At 37.2% G+C, this 12,919-nt stretch overlaps 1 protein-coding gene across 7 annotated transcripts in view; it reads left to right on the forward strand.

The window, feature by feature from the left end:
* Window positions 1-12,919, forward strand: part of FRYL (FRY like transcription coactivator) — a 244,767-nt gene that overhangs the window by 147,391 nt on the left and 84,457 nt on the right. For all 7 annotated transcript variants that reach the window (XM_029235869.1, XM_029235868.1, XM_029235870.1 and 4 more), the window contains 6 exons: window positions 24-132; window positions 2,418-2,504; window positions 4,731-4,902; window positions 5,403-5,535; window positions 7,824-7,931; window positions 12,115-12,352. In XM_029235869.1, coding sequence (XP_029091702.1) covers window positions 24-132; window positions 2,418-2,504; window positions 4,731-4,902; window positions 5,403-5,535; window positions 7,824-7,931; window positions 12,115-12,352 — 847 coding nt within the window. The remainder of the gene's footprint in view (window positions 1-23; window positions 133-2,417; window positions 2,505-4,730; window positions 4,903-5,402; window positions 5,536-7,823; window positions 7,932-12,114; window positions 12,353-12,919) is intronic.

A 12,919-nucleotide genomic window follows, 5' to 3' on the forward strand; every position in this document is an offset into this window, starting at 1 on the left:
GACTAAATCTTTTTTCCCTACAGTCGTCTTATGAGCATAGTGTCAGCACTTTTCCCAAAAGGGTCACGTAGTGTGGTTCCTCGTGATACACCTCTCAATATATTTGTGAAGATTATTCAGTTCATTGCTCAGGTGAGTGCCTCACCTCATAATACCTATATACATGCAAATTGTAAGAGTAGGGGACAAAGTGAGAGAGTGGCATGGGCATATATACACTACCAAATGTAAAGTAGATAGCTAGTGGGAAGCAGCCGCATAGCACAGGGAGAGATCAGCTCGGTGCTTTGTGACCACCTAGAGGGATGGGATAGGGAGGGTGGGAGGGAGGGAGGGAGACGCAAGAGGGAAGAGATATGGGAACATATGTATATGTATAACTGATTCACTTTGTTATAAAGCAGAAACTAACACACCATTGTAAAGCAATTATACTCCAATAAAGATGTTAAAAAAAAAAGAGTAACTTAGAGTCATAGAATTTGTTACACATCTAAAAGCATGATAACAAAACATTTATTAATACTGAATAGTGAAAAATAAAAGTATGCTTTAAAAAATAAAAGTATGCTTTAAAAAGTAAAAAAAAGTATGCTAATGATTTTTGTGTGTGTGCAAAATACATTTAGATGATTGATCTACACACTTGGAAAGGAGACTCAGAGGAGGAGACACTTAATTTAGGAAGAGTCAAGAAAATGTCTCATAATCCTCCTCTTGTCTATTTACTAATTAGTTCCTGAGTGTCTTGAAAGATTTTGGAACATTGTTTTCATAACCTGCATTAATCTGTGTTCTGAGGTAGAGACACTAGAGTCCATGGTAGCTTGTTGAATCCAAAGGGGTCTTTTAAGGAATAGAGGTCGTTCACAGAATCACTCATAGGACTGAAGAAACAGATTCTAGCCGAAATGGAAATCCAGAGGAAACTACGCTATCGGGCTACCAAGGAAGCTGCTGCCTCTGCCACAGTCAAAAACCTGCCAAATTAGGAAGTGCCCCAAGTGCTTAAGAATCATGTTTCCACCACAGTCCCCACCAGTAAAATAGATTCCTTTCTCCCTGTCCTCCCCCACCTCCTCCCATACCCCAATTCCCAAGGGTTCCCGTGAGTATATCACTTGACGGGGTCTCAGTCACATCCTGAAGCCTGTTGTCCAAAGGCATCCTGGGAAATATCATTTTAGCTTTCTAGCCTCTGCAGTAAAGGAAGGTTTATTTGAAGAGGATTAAATGGGGGCTGAGTAAGCAAATCCATGGCTCTGGTCACATTCTCTTTTGGGGCATCAGCCCCAGAGAAGCGTAGGTAGGGTTACCTTCTCAATTTGGGAAAAACACTTTGGTTCCAGAATGTTCATTGAGTTCTCTTTGAACTAAAACTATGACAACGAAGATGACCCATAATGTAATTATTTTTGACGATGAAGAAAATTTAAATAAAACGAATACATTTCTATTTACGGGAGCGCAGAATTAATGATAATTAGATAAGAATAAATGTGTCAGTAAGATGAATGAAAGCAGATTGTGCTTTAGATCTGTTGTTGAGAAAACTTTTGCTATTTGGTTGCATCCCTTCCCCGAGGGTCATACCCACTACCTTTGCTTAATCACCTCACACCAACACTCCTCCAGAACTATAGAGCTCCTCTCAAACATCAGTTACTCTTAGTTAACTTTTCTTTCCTTTGAGATTACCCTTCCCGGAGCCCTGTTCTTTCTGTCCCAGTATGAACTCCCTGCTCTCCAGGCCTGCCTCATTGCTATCGTCATGGGACTTCCTTTTATCATTATTTTGGGATTTCCTTCACTTAGGTCTTGAATATGAGTTTGGCAAATGCGTGTTTAAAACTTCTATCCTGCTGGTTTGGCTATTAAACCAATCATTTGATAATTAAATCATGTATCTATAATCATATACTTTTAACATTAATTCATATGCATTTTTCTTTTGTCCAGCTAGATTCAGGAACTTCTTGTGGGTACAGACCTGTATTGTTGCCATTATTTGTATAATTCTTAACATGGTACTTAACTTACACAGGCAGACCCTTGTTTTATTGCACTTTGCTTTATTGTGCTTTGCAGATATGGCCTTTTTTTTTTTTTTTTTTACAAACTGAAGATTTGTGGCGACTCTGTTGTTAGATGATGGTTAGTGTTTTTTAAGCAATAAAGTATTGTTTAGTTAAGGTTGTACATTGTTTTCTTAGGCAGAATGCTATTGTGCAGTTAATAGACTACAGTACAGTGTAAACATAACTTTTATATGCACTGGGAAACCAGAAAATTTGTGTGACCTGCTTTATTCTGATTTTGCTTTATTGAGGTCTGGAACGAAACCCACATTATCTCCAAGGTATGCCCATAGCAGTAGAAAGTTATAAGGATTTATTGATTTTTTTTTTTCCCTCTAGGAACGTTTGGATTTTGCAATGAAAGAAATAATATTTGATCTTCTCAGTGTTGGAAAATCTACCAAAACTTTCACCATTAATCCAGAGGTAAAAAAATTATAATGTAGTAATTTACTATCCTATACAATTAAAAAAAAATTTTTTTTAAGCACAATTTCTGGAATCAGAACTCTTAGGCTCAAATCTCTAGTTAAAGACAAATTAAGATAAATGTTATTTCCTACTTCTTTGGCCTTGTTATTCCCTCGTAAACTCCTGCTCATCCTTTAGATATAAAATTTTCAGATTGTTTAAGAATATTTTTTGAAGTAATTGCTTATTGGAATTTAATGACACTGGAGAATGTAAAAAGACAAAATAAGTGTTATATTTTCTCTTATTTCTTTTAAATGACTGTGCTGGTCCTCATAATCAAATCCTAAGATATATATTTATGTAGTTAACAAATGAGCTCAAAAGTTATTGAAGCTTTTTATTTGTAGGATTTTTAAGATAGGTTAATAATTATTTCCAAATTTCTAAAGTGAGCAGAAAAGACTTTTTATAGATGACATACTTAACCTGGTTCTCAGCAACAAAAATCACATAATGAAAGACGTTTTCTTGATCATCTGTTTTCAAAAATATTCTCTTCATTGAACAAGTTTATTTCTGAAATTAATTTTTTTTCCTCACTGAAACGTTCATACTAAGAGTAGAAAAAATGTCAGTTGTGCCGTTTTGTTGTTGTTGTTTTTCTACAGGCTTACTTTATTAGGATTTTCTTCAATCTGTATTTTCTTTTCAGGAATCTTTTTAAGCTTGTGAGAGCTAGTTTAGTTAAAGCCAGATAAAATTATCTATTAATCCACTTAATCAAATCAAGCAAATTGCAATACACTGAAAGAATGAATAAGTGAGGACACCTCTGTGAACCACAGTACATTGTGGAATTTTCCCACTCCCTTCAAGATGTCTTCTATGACTATGTGAAATGACCATCTGATATTAGACTAATATCACCAGTATTATGTCATATGTAAAGAGGGGTAAATCTTAAAACCTTGATCTTATTTAGATAAAAAATATATAAACGAAAGTTTTATTTTCTCCCTGTATTCCAGTGAACCATCCAGTGAACACCCACTGGGATGCATATACCCATTTTAGAGACCACTCGTGTAGGTCATAACTAATGACAGCTTGGGCTGAGATGGTGTGGTGTGGATAGAGAGAAGATCATTTACTGAGAAAAGAAACACTGAGAAGATACTGAGTTTGGCGGGGAAGAGGGCATTTGGTTTGAACATGGCAAATCTGAGGCATCTTTCTGACATCCAAGTAGAAGTGTCAAATTGGTCTGAGGGTCCAAGTTCAGAGGAGAAGTAAGGCTTAAAATTAGCAGGTGATCTGGTATGGGTGGTAATTGAAGCCATGTAAATACATGAAATTACTTTGGGAGAGAATACATAATGATAGGAAAAGGCAGCCTAGGAACTTGCCTTGAAGCAGTCTAACATTTAATATTCAGATAAAGGAGGGTAAATTTGGAATGTGGACAGAGATGACACAGTCAGCAGTGGCACAGATGTATCCAAGGAAGGGAGGGTTTCAGGGAATAAGGAATATTTGACAGTGTCCCATGCTGCTGAAAAGTCAAATAGGATGCAGGAAAAATGCCCACTGGTTTGAACAGTATTGTCACTGATGAGTGAGAGGGAAGTATTATGGGGAGAACTCATTGCATTAAGATAGTTGAGTATAGTTAACAGGAGTCAGAATACTCAGTTAAAAGGGAAATGTTGAAGATGCAAGAAAGAGAAGGGATAATTGATAGTGTAATTTCCTGATAATGCAAGAGCAGATGGGATTCTAATAACCAGGAATACCAGCACTCCTCAACTGTAACAGGAGCAAAGTAGAGGAAGAAGAGGTGCAGATATAAGTAGATCAGTGTGTTTTGTAGTGAGAGATGGAGGAAGGTTGATGTTTTTTTTCTGACTGTGAAGTGGGTGACAGATCATCTGCTTGTAGAGGGGAGAGTATGGTATCAGGGTGTAGGAGAGTTGAGGAAGGGATGCAGGAGGTTTGAAATAAGCTAGAAAATAAGAGAGCCAGTTGACCTCATAAGTGAATGGGTGGCACTTGGGAATTTGGTATTAAAGCAAACTGCAGTGCCTGGGCTAGTTAAAAATGTGGGACAGAAAGGTTTGTGTTTCTTCTGTCCTCCTTCCTCCCATCCCCCAGTGTTATTTGATGAGATATTTTTAGCATGAAAAAAAGGAATTTTCTGACACTCTTGACTTCTTTATTTTGAAACTTTTTTCTCTGAAGAGAATGAACATAGGCCTCAGAGTCTTCCTTGTAATAGCGGACAGTTTGCAGCAGAAAGATGGTGAGCCGCCAATGCCAACAACAGGAGTTATTCTTCCCTCAGGAAACACTCTGCGTGTAAAGAAAATTTTTCTCAATAAAACCTTGACAGATGAAGAGGCAAAAGTCATAGGTTAGTGTTAACTGGAATAAGTAAATAATACAGTTTAATATTCTTTTGTGAAAGGTTATGATCAAATCTAAAATGTATATTATTGCCTGTGTAAATGTATACATACATGTATATATTTGCCTATGAAAGTATATATTTGCCTAGTTATTCCAGTGTACAGAGTGATTCAAAAATGAATACTTTTTATTATAATATCCATAAGTTATGTTAAAAGTCTTGTTAAATATTTTCTCACATGATACTATTCACTGCATTTTGTCCTTCCTTCAAATTAATTTCAGTTGTGCGCATAATTTTTCACATTTTCTCCAATATACTGAAGCAAATTATCAGGGAGAATAGTATGTCAAAGTCAGAACTCCTTCCTTTGTAACAAAAATAAGCTAATGTAATTTAAAGGTTGTGATGGGCTTTTATTTTTTTACAGAAAATAACTGTAACTATTCTTTATCTAATTTTTGACATTTTATAACTGTGAAGTTCCCCCCCGCCCCCCCCAGGAATGTCTGTTTACTACCCTCAAGTGAGAAAAGCGTTAGACAGCATTCTCAGACATTTGGACAAAGAAGTTGGGAGACCAATGTGTATGACTAGTGTGCAGATGTCTAATAAGGAGCCTGAAGATATGATTACGTATGTAGTCAATTATTTCTCTTCATTGCTATTTCAGTTTTCATAAGTAAAGTGGGTCGATTCTTGCTTGTTTTCTTCCTTTCTCTTCTGGATTTCGCCCCTATTGCCATCTGCGGCAGTTTTTAGTACAGTGATTCCTCCCACAGGCTCAGTTTTACTCTTTAAAGTGCTGTCAAACCAGTACAGATAGCAAAAGTCATCCAGGATCCGTCCAGTTTGTTGTCAGTGTTGAGCCCTTATACTTATTCTGTGAGTGAGAGATAAATGCTAGTGACCGCAGATGTGTGTGGACATGGTTGGTTTATTAAGTCAAACAAATGCTGTTATTTCCAGAGCCTTGTTCAACAAAAAAAGAAAACCTGAAAATCTCCTGGGAACTGAGGGTACAGAGGGGAATAATGTATGAGTGGCTTTTTGTGTGAGAAACTGTACCTCATCTCACCCCCATCCCACTGCCAGCACTGCTTGTCAGCCCATGTTTTCTTCCCTTATTGTTAGGGACTTCCTCCTCAGGAAGATATATTTTATGGCAATAACTTCTTTTACTTGCTAGGAAATACCTACATATTCTTTGTAAGTGGACTTTTTTTAAGGTGTTAATATCTGCATTGTACATCTTAGATAACCAAATTGGACATTGGCTCTCTCAATTAATGCATAGTTACTACATACTAGAAAATGTTAATATCTCTGAGAGTTTCTCTAATGTGAGGTTTTTTTTCCTGCATTACTTTCTCTGGGAAGTCTTCATCCTTTTTGTCACACTTTCCTCATTTCTGCCTGTAAATTTGCCCTCACTGAGTTCCTCTGGCTGTGTATGCAGCGTCTTCAATGACGGCAGTGTCAGCATTCCCCGGTCAGCTAGTTCTTCTGTAACTCCATTAATGTTTGATTGATATTGGGTTGACCAAAAAGTTCGTTTGGGTTTTTCCGTAAGATGTTACAGAAAAACCCAAACAAGCTTTTTGGCCAACCCAATACTTCACTCCCAGTATTCACTTTTCTTTTCTTCGCTGTACTTTAATCTTTGTTGGCCAGTTTCCTCTTTTGATTATCCATTGTTGTCAAATGCCACCTGAGTTTACCCCTGGAGGCAAGGAATCAACACAACTACATAATTTGCCATGTATGTGTGAACCGAATAACAGATGTGCAGTGACCAATCACGACAGACTTTGAAAAAATTAATGTGATTAAATCACTGGTTATGATCACATCTGTTTTTTTACGTCCTGATTTGTGCACTGAGGAGCTAACAGGGAAGCTTGGCTACACAATTACTTATAGTTGATGGTAACGGAAAATTGAAGCACATTGTTGGAGACTGGTATTATTTAACTAAATTGTGGTAACTGAAATTCATGCATGTTGGAACCAAGCTGAGAAAACTCACTGTATATAAAATCACTAAAAGTAAGTAGTAGGTCCATCGCCATGATAATGGATACTGAGCCGAAAACTCTTAAAACATCCAGATTCTTGTCTATATAAGAATTATTTTATTGGGCCAATTGAAGGATAATTTGGGTAAAATAAATTAACAGCTTCCCCTTGAAATGTAGACCAAAATAAAAACCAGTATCTAAAAGGTTAGATATTTAAAATAAATAAAATCATTGAATAACTAGGGGAAAATACAGAAGAATTAAATTGTATCAAGCCTCTGGAGGAACCAGGATTTTCAAAACTTCGCATATTTTATTACATAAAAATTTTAAATATGTTTGTGTGTGTGTGTGTGTGTGTACGTTCTGAAGTAAAATAAAAAGACAAGAAGAAACAACTCCAACAGTAGTATATGAGAATGTCTGTTCTCTAAAACCCTTGTTAGTATATGATATTAAGAGAAAGAAAAAATTTTGTTGATTTTATAGACCCCCCCAAATAACTAATATTTGGTTATTTAATGTCAATTTTATTATTTTAATAATTAAATATTATCAAAGGTTAAATATTATGTATTTAATTCTATTTGAAACAATTATAATATAAATAATTTACTTAAATAATACTTATTATTTAAACATAATAGTTGTTATACTTGTTTTTAATTGCTGAAAACCTTTTTTGCTGGCTACCTGTGTTTTCTTCCTGAATTATCCATATATTCTTTTCTGCATTTATAAACTGATAATTATTTACTGGATTTGTATATGCTCTTTTTATAATAAATACATTAAACTTTTGGAGGTGGGCTCATTTTCTGTAATAATTTTTCCAAGTCTGCTTTCATTGTCTGGTGTATGTAAGATTCTTCTTATTAAGTCCTCTTGTGATCTGTTTTTCAGGGGGGAAAGAAAACCCAAAATTGATTTGTTTAGAACTTGTATTGCTGCTATTCCAAGGTTGATTCCTGACGGTATGAGCAGAACTGACCTCATTGAATTGTTAGCAAGGTAAATGAGAATTACTGTTTGTGAGGTTACCTTTTATCTCTTTAAATCTCTTTAAATTTCTAATGCACCCCTGTTACTATTATCACTAAAAAAGTAGTGATAAAGACATTTTTAATCCTTTATTTGATAACCTTCTAAACTCCCATTTTGTCTTTTACATTTTGTTAACACTTTCTCCTCATTCATTTTTTTTTGTTGTTGTTGTTGATGAAATTTAATCTCAAGATGTATTTAATGACTTTTATTTAATTTCATGGCAGAGAGGTCAAAGCCTTTCTTTCCCCAGGGAATGAGAGCAACGAATGACCTGATATCCTAAATGTGAAATCCTAAAAGTATCTTTTTTTTTAACATCTTTATTAGAGTATAATTACTTTACAATGTTTTGTTAGTTTCTGCTGTATAACGAAGTGAATCAGCTATACGTATACATATATCCCCATATCCCCTCCCTCTTGCGTCTCCCTCCCTCCCACCCTCCCTATCCCACCCCTCTAGGTGGTCACAAAGCACCGAGCTGATCTCCCTGTGCTTTGAGGCGCTTCCCACTAGCTATCTATTTTACGTTTGGTAGTGTCTATATGTCCATGCCACTCTCTCACTTCGTCCCAGCTTACCCTTCCCCCTCCCCGTGTCCTCAAGTCCATTCTCTACGTCTATGTCTTTATTCCTGTCCTGCCCCTAGGTTCTTCAGAACCTTTTTTTTTTTTTTTAAGATTCCATATATATGTATTAGCATATGGTGTTTATTTTTCTCTTTCTGACTTACTTTACTCTGTATGACAGACTGTAGGTCCATCCACCTCACTACAAATAACTCAATTTTGTTTCTTTTTATGGCTGAGTAATATTCCATTGTATATATGTGCCACATCTTCTTTATCCATTCATCTGTTGATGGACACTTAGGTTGCTTCCATGTCCTGGCTATTGGAGATAGTGCTGGCTGCAATGAACATTGGGGTGCATGTGTCTTTTTGAATTACGGTTTTCTCTGGGTATATGCCCAGTAGTGGGATTGCTGGGTCGTATGGTAGTTCTCTTTTTAGTTTTTTAAGGAACCTCCATACTGTTCTCCATAGTGGTTGTATCAATTTACGTTCCCACCAGCAGTCCTCACTCATTTTTTAACTGTTAAAGTTCTTCTGGATTCCCCTACAAATCCTATTTTTAAATTCCTTGCCTTTCCATCTAGTACTGTTTCTTAGGACTTGTATACCATGTTTTCTCTTAACATATGGGCATTATCAGTGTATGACGGCCCCACTGGGCAATTAATTAGTGTGTTAACTCCTACAGTCATTTCTTTAGCACCTAGGGTGATAACCAGGTCTCATTTTCACTTTTTCCTCTTATTGCAGAGGCCATAGCATTCAAGTTTTTAATCTCTTTCTTCTACTAGGCTCTGTAAATGAGTAAATAACATGACATCCAAACTTAAATACCAGCTCCCAAAAGTAATTCTAAGTTGAGGTGATGGCCTTTCGAAAAAGGCCATGTCGAAAAAGGCTATGTTGACATAGTTGGGGATTCTCTTTAGATAAGGGGTCAGCAAACTTTTTTTCTTAAAAGACCAGATAGTAAATATTTTAAGATTTGCAAGTCACGTGGTGTCTGTCACAGTTACTCATCTTTGCCACTGTAGTGCAGAAGCAGCCACCTGTGAAGGCTCCTGGCTGGATTTGGCCCTTGAGCCATAGTTTGCTGGCCCCAGCCTAAAGGGAAAACCAAGTGCAAAGACTATCAGGGCAGTGATACTTGATCACATTGAAAGATGTTTACTGCTCGCTGGGCACTTATCACTAAGTCTTAAGTTAAATTCACAATGAATAAACAGTTAATAGACCACTCCAGCAACCTTGTCTACCTCCTTGAAAACACCTAGCATTTCACACACCCACGCACTACCTATCCTCCGCGGTTGCGGGTTGCACTCAGGCCTTGAATGGTATTGGTCTCTTAGGATTACGAGGAGAAGAAAGGGGTTACTTTTTTTTTTTTTTTTTGTCGTACGCGGGCCTCTCACTGTTGTGGCCTCTCCCGTTGCGGAGCGCAGGCTCCGGACGCACAGGCCCAGCGGCCATGGCCCACGGGCCCAGCCGCTCCACGGCATGTGAGATCTTTCCAGACCGGGGCACGAACCCATGTCTCCCGCATTGGCAGGCGGATTCTCAACCACTGCGCCACGAGGGAAGCCCAGAAAGGGGTTACTTTGAAACTTTGCACCATGAGATAAATTCATCCCTTCCCACTCTGTCTCTTAACTCTTGCTGTAAATTAGATTGCAGAGTTATGAAGTTCTTGTCAGTGTTAGGGAGGGAAAATAAGTTTTAATTATTTATAATGCTATTCCTTGGGAAAGCAGTAAACAACTCTCATCCAATTCCACTCTTACTCCTCCCACCTCAGTTTAACTCACCTACATCTCTGTGGACGGCAGTCCATATCCCCCACCAAAATGAAATTGCATCTCCAAGGGGCAGGGGTAGAGGAGCCTTGTAGAGGAGCAAATATCTCGACAGTGATTGACAGTTTGCTTTGCTATTTATAATACTTTGCTTCTTTCCCCTGTGGTATTCACTTACCAGTTAGTTTATTTTGGCAGAAAGAAAGATTCTAGGGTCTGCTTACTTTGTCCCCAACTCCTATCATTTGGAATTGTGATGTCTAAATCTTATTTACTTAGAAATAAAGTAATCAAACAAAAAAGCAAAGATACACTGTAAATTTGCAGACCTGTCTGCTGTCTCTAGGGAAGGTCAATTTGTTCTCCTGCCTTGAATTATTCAGGCACCATTCTCTTCATGGCTATACCCCGAGTCACACAGATCAGATAGGTGTAAATTCGTGGATTTAAGGGATGTTAAAATGACCTTTAAAGCCAGCAGCACAGAGTCAGTCACTCTTCTAGCCCACAGTATCGCCTTTGGTGCCACTATCAGAGACAGAACACTGGGCTAGAGACCCTTGATCTGACCACATGTGGTACTTCCAGTGCGCTGCTCTAACTGCTGCTGCTTCGTGGCTCACTCCTGGGTCTCTGTAGCTGTAATACATTTTCTCCTCAGTCTCATGGTCAGTTGAATGTTGGCTTAGTGAAGACCAGAACTGAGCTCAGCAGGGTGAAGACTGTGGTATCTCCTCTCACATAAATCACGCAGCTCTCTACCTCTGTCATTGAGGATAACTTCATCTTTCCAGCTGCCCAAGCATGTAACTGTGGCATACTTTTTAATACACCTGCTTTTCTTTATTCATTCAGGCTGTTTCTAACTCTGATGCATGTGTCTTGATGGTCAATCATGAAAATAATACTCTACAGTCCCAAACGGAAACTCATATTCATATAGCATTATATATTGGTAGCTTCACTGCTGCAGCCATGTTTTATGATTTTCTTGTTTATCATTCTCTTCTTTAAGTTCCATTAAAATCCTTTAACTAATATTAATTCATGTCCTCGTATTGTATTGATGTCTTTAAAAGGTAATTATATATAGCCTCTCCTATAATTTATTTAGACTTAAACTCTTGAAGACCTTATGGGTTCGTTTGACACTTTTTTTTTTTTCATTTTCTTTCTAGGCATACCCCATTTATGAAGTTACTCCTAAATTTATTCTCATTCTCACTGTCAAGAATTATTTCTGTTAAACTGATTCCATCTTGATTTGTTGTATTTCTTTCTTCACAATCAGCCATCTTATGTTTAACTGTAACTTCAGCAGCATGAAAGGAATGATAGAGATAAATCATGTCCTTTCCAGTAAAGGACTAAATAAATATGAGCTAGCGCTAAGGTATTATATGATTGGACGTAATTTTTGATTGATTATAGGATAACATATGGCATTTTAAGGATTAAAGAATTTTTTTATGTAATTCTGATTTGTCAATCTGTGTTTTCTAAAGTACAGCATTTGAATTATGATCAAACTTATTATTCTGAATTATAGTACAAGTACCAACTAATATTAGTAGATTGACGTGTGAATTTAAATAAATGAATATAGTTTAGCATAAGGATGAATATAGCACAAAAAGTGAACATTGGTTCCTATCTTCTTACTTCTTATGAACCAACTGAAAGGATATAGTTTTTAAATTCTTAGTTTTACATTTTAGATGATAAAACTCTTTGGAAGGTTTTTGAGGTTTGCTAATGGAATTTTGTTCTTGGTAGGCTCACAGTTCATATGGATGAAGAACTACGTGCTCTGGCTTTCAATACTCTGCAGGCACTAATGCTTGATTTTCCAGATTGGCGGGAGGATGTTCTTTCAGGATTTGTTTATTTTATTGTTCGTGAAGTGACTGATGTCCATCCCACGCTTCTTGATAATGCCGTAAAGATGTTGGTGCAATTAATAAATCAGTGGAAACAAGCAACCCAAATGCATAACAAAAACCAGGACTCACAGGTACCAAACTCTTTTGTAGTGTCTCTTTGTATGTGGTCAGTGGTAGATGACCAATGATGATGTTAAAACATATTGACTTTCTCAAAAACTAACAGTTTTATTAGTTTTACTTCCTTTCAAAGTGTTTGTAATCCCTTAAGCAGAACTTTCCTATAGTTTATATATTAAATACATAACATTTGCGTGTCCAACCTTTCCAACTTTCTTTCTTTGGTAATAATTATTTTTAGTTTTTATTTTTATTTATTTATTTAAAATTTTATTTATTTATTGGCCGCATTGGGTCTTCGTTGCTGCACGTGGGCTTTTCTCTCTAGTTGCGGCGAGCGGGGGCTACTCTTCGTTGCGGTGCATGGGCTTCTCATTGCGATGGCTTCTCATGTTGAGGAGCACGGGCTCTAGGTGTGTGGGCTTCAGTAGTTGTGGCACACAGGCTCAATCCTTATGGCTCTCGGGCTCTAGGGCACATGGGCTTCAGTAGTTGTGGCACGTGGGCTCAATAGTTGTGGCTTGCAGGCTCTAGGGCGCGTGGGCTTCAGTAGTTGTGGCGCAGGGGCTCAGTGGTTG

Source organism: Monodon monoceros, unplaced genomic scaffold (genome assembly GCF_005190385.1).
Source record: "Monodon monoceros isolate NGI ecotype Baffin Bay Population unplaced genomic scaffold, NGI_Narwhal_1 Super_Scaffold_20, whole genome shotgun sequence".
In the NCBI taxonomy this organism is placed as follows: domain Eukaryota; kingdom Metazoa; phylum Chordata; class Mammalia; order Artiodactyla; family Monodontidae; genus Monodon; species Monodon monoceros.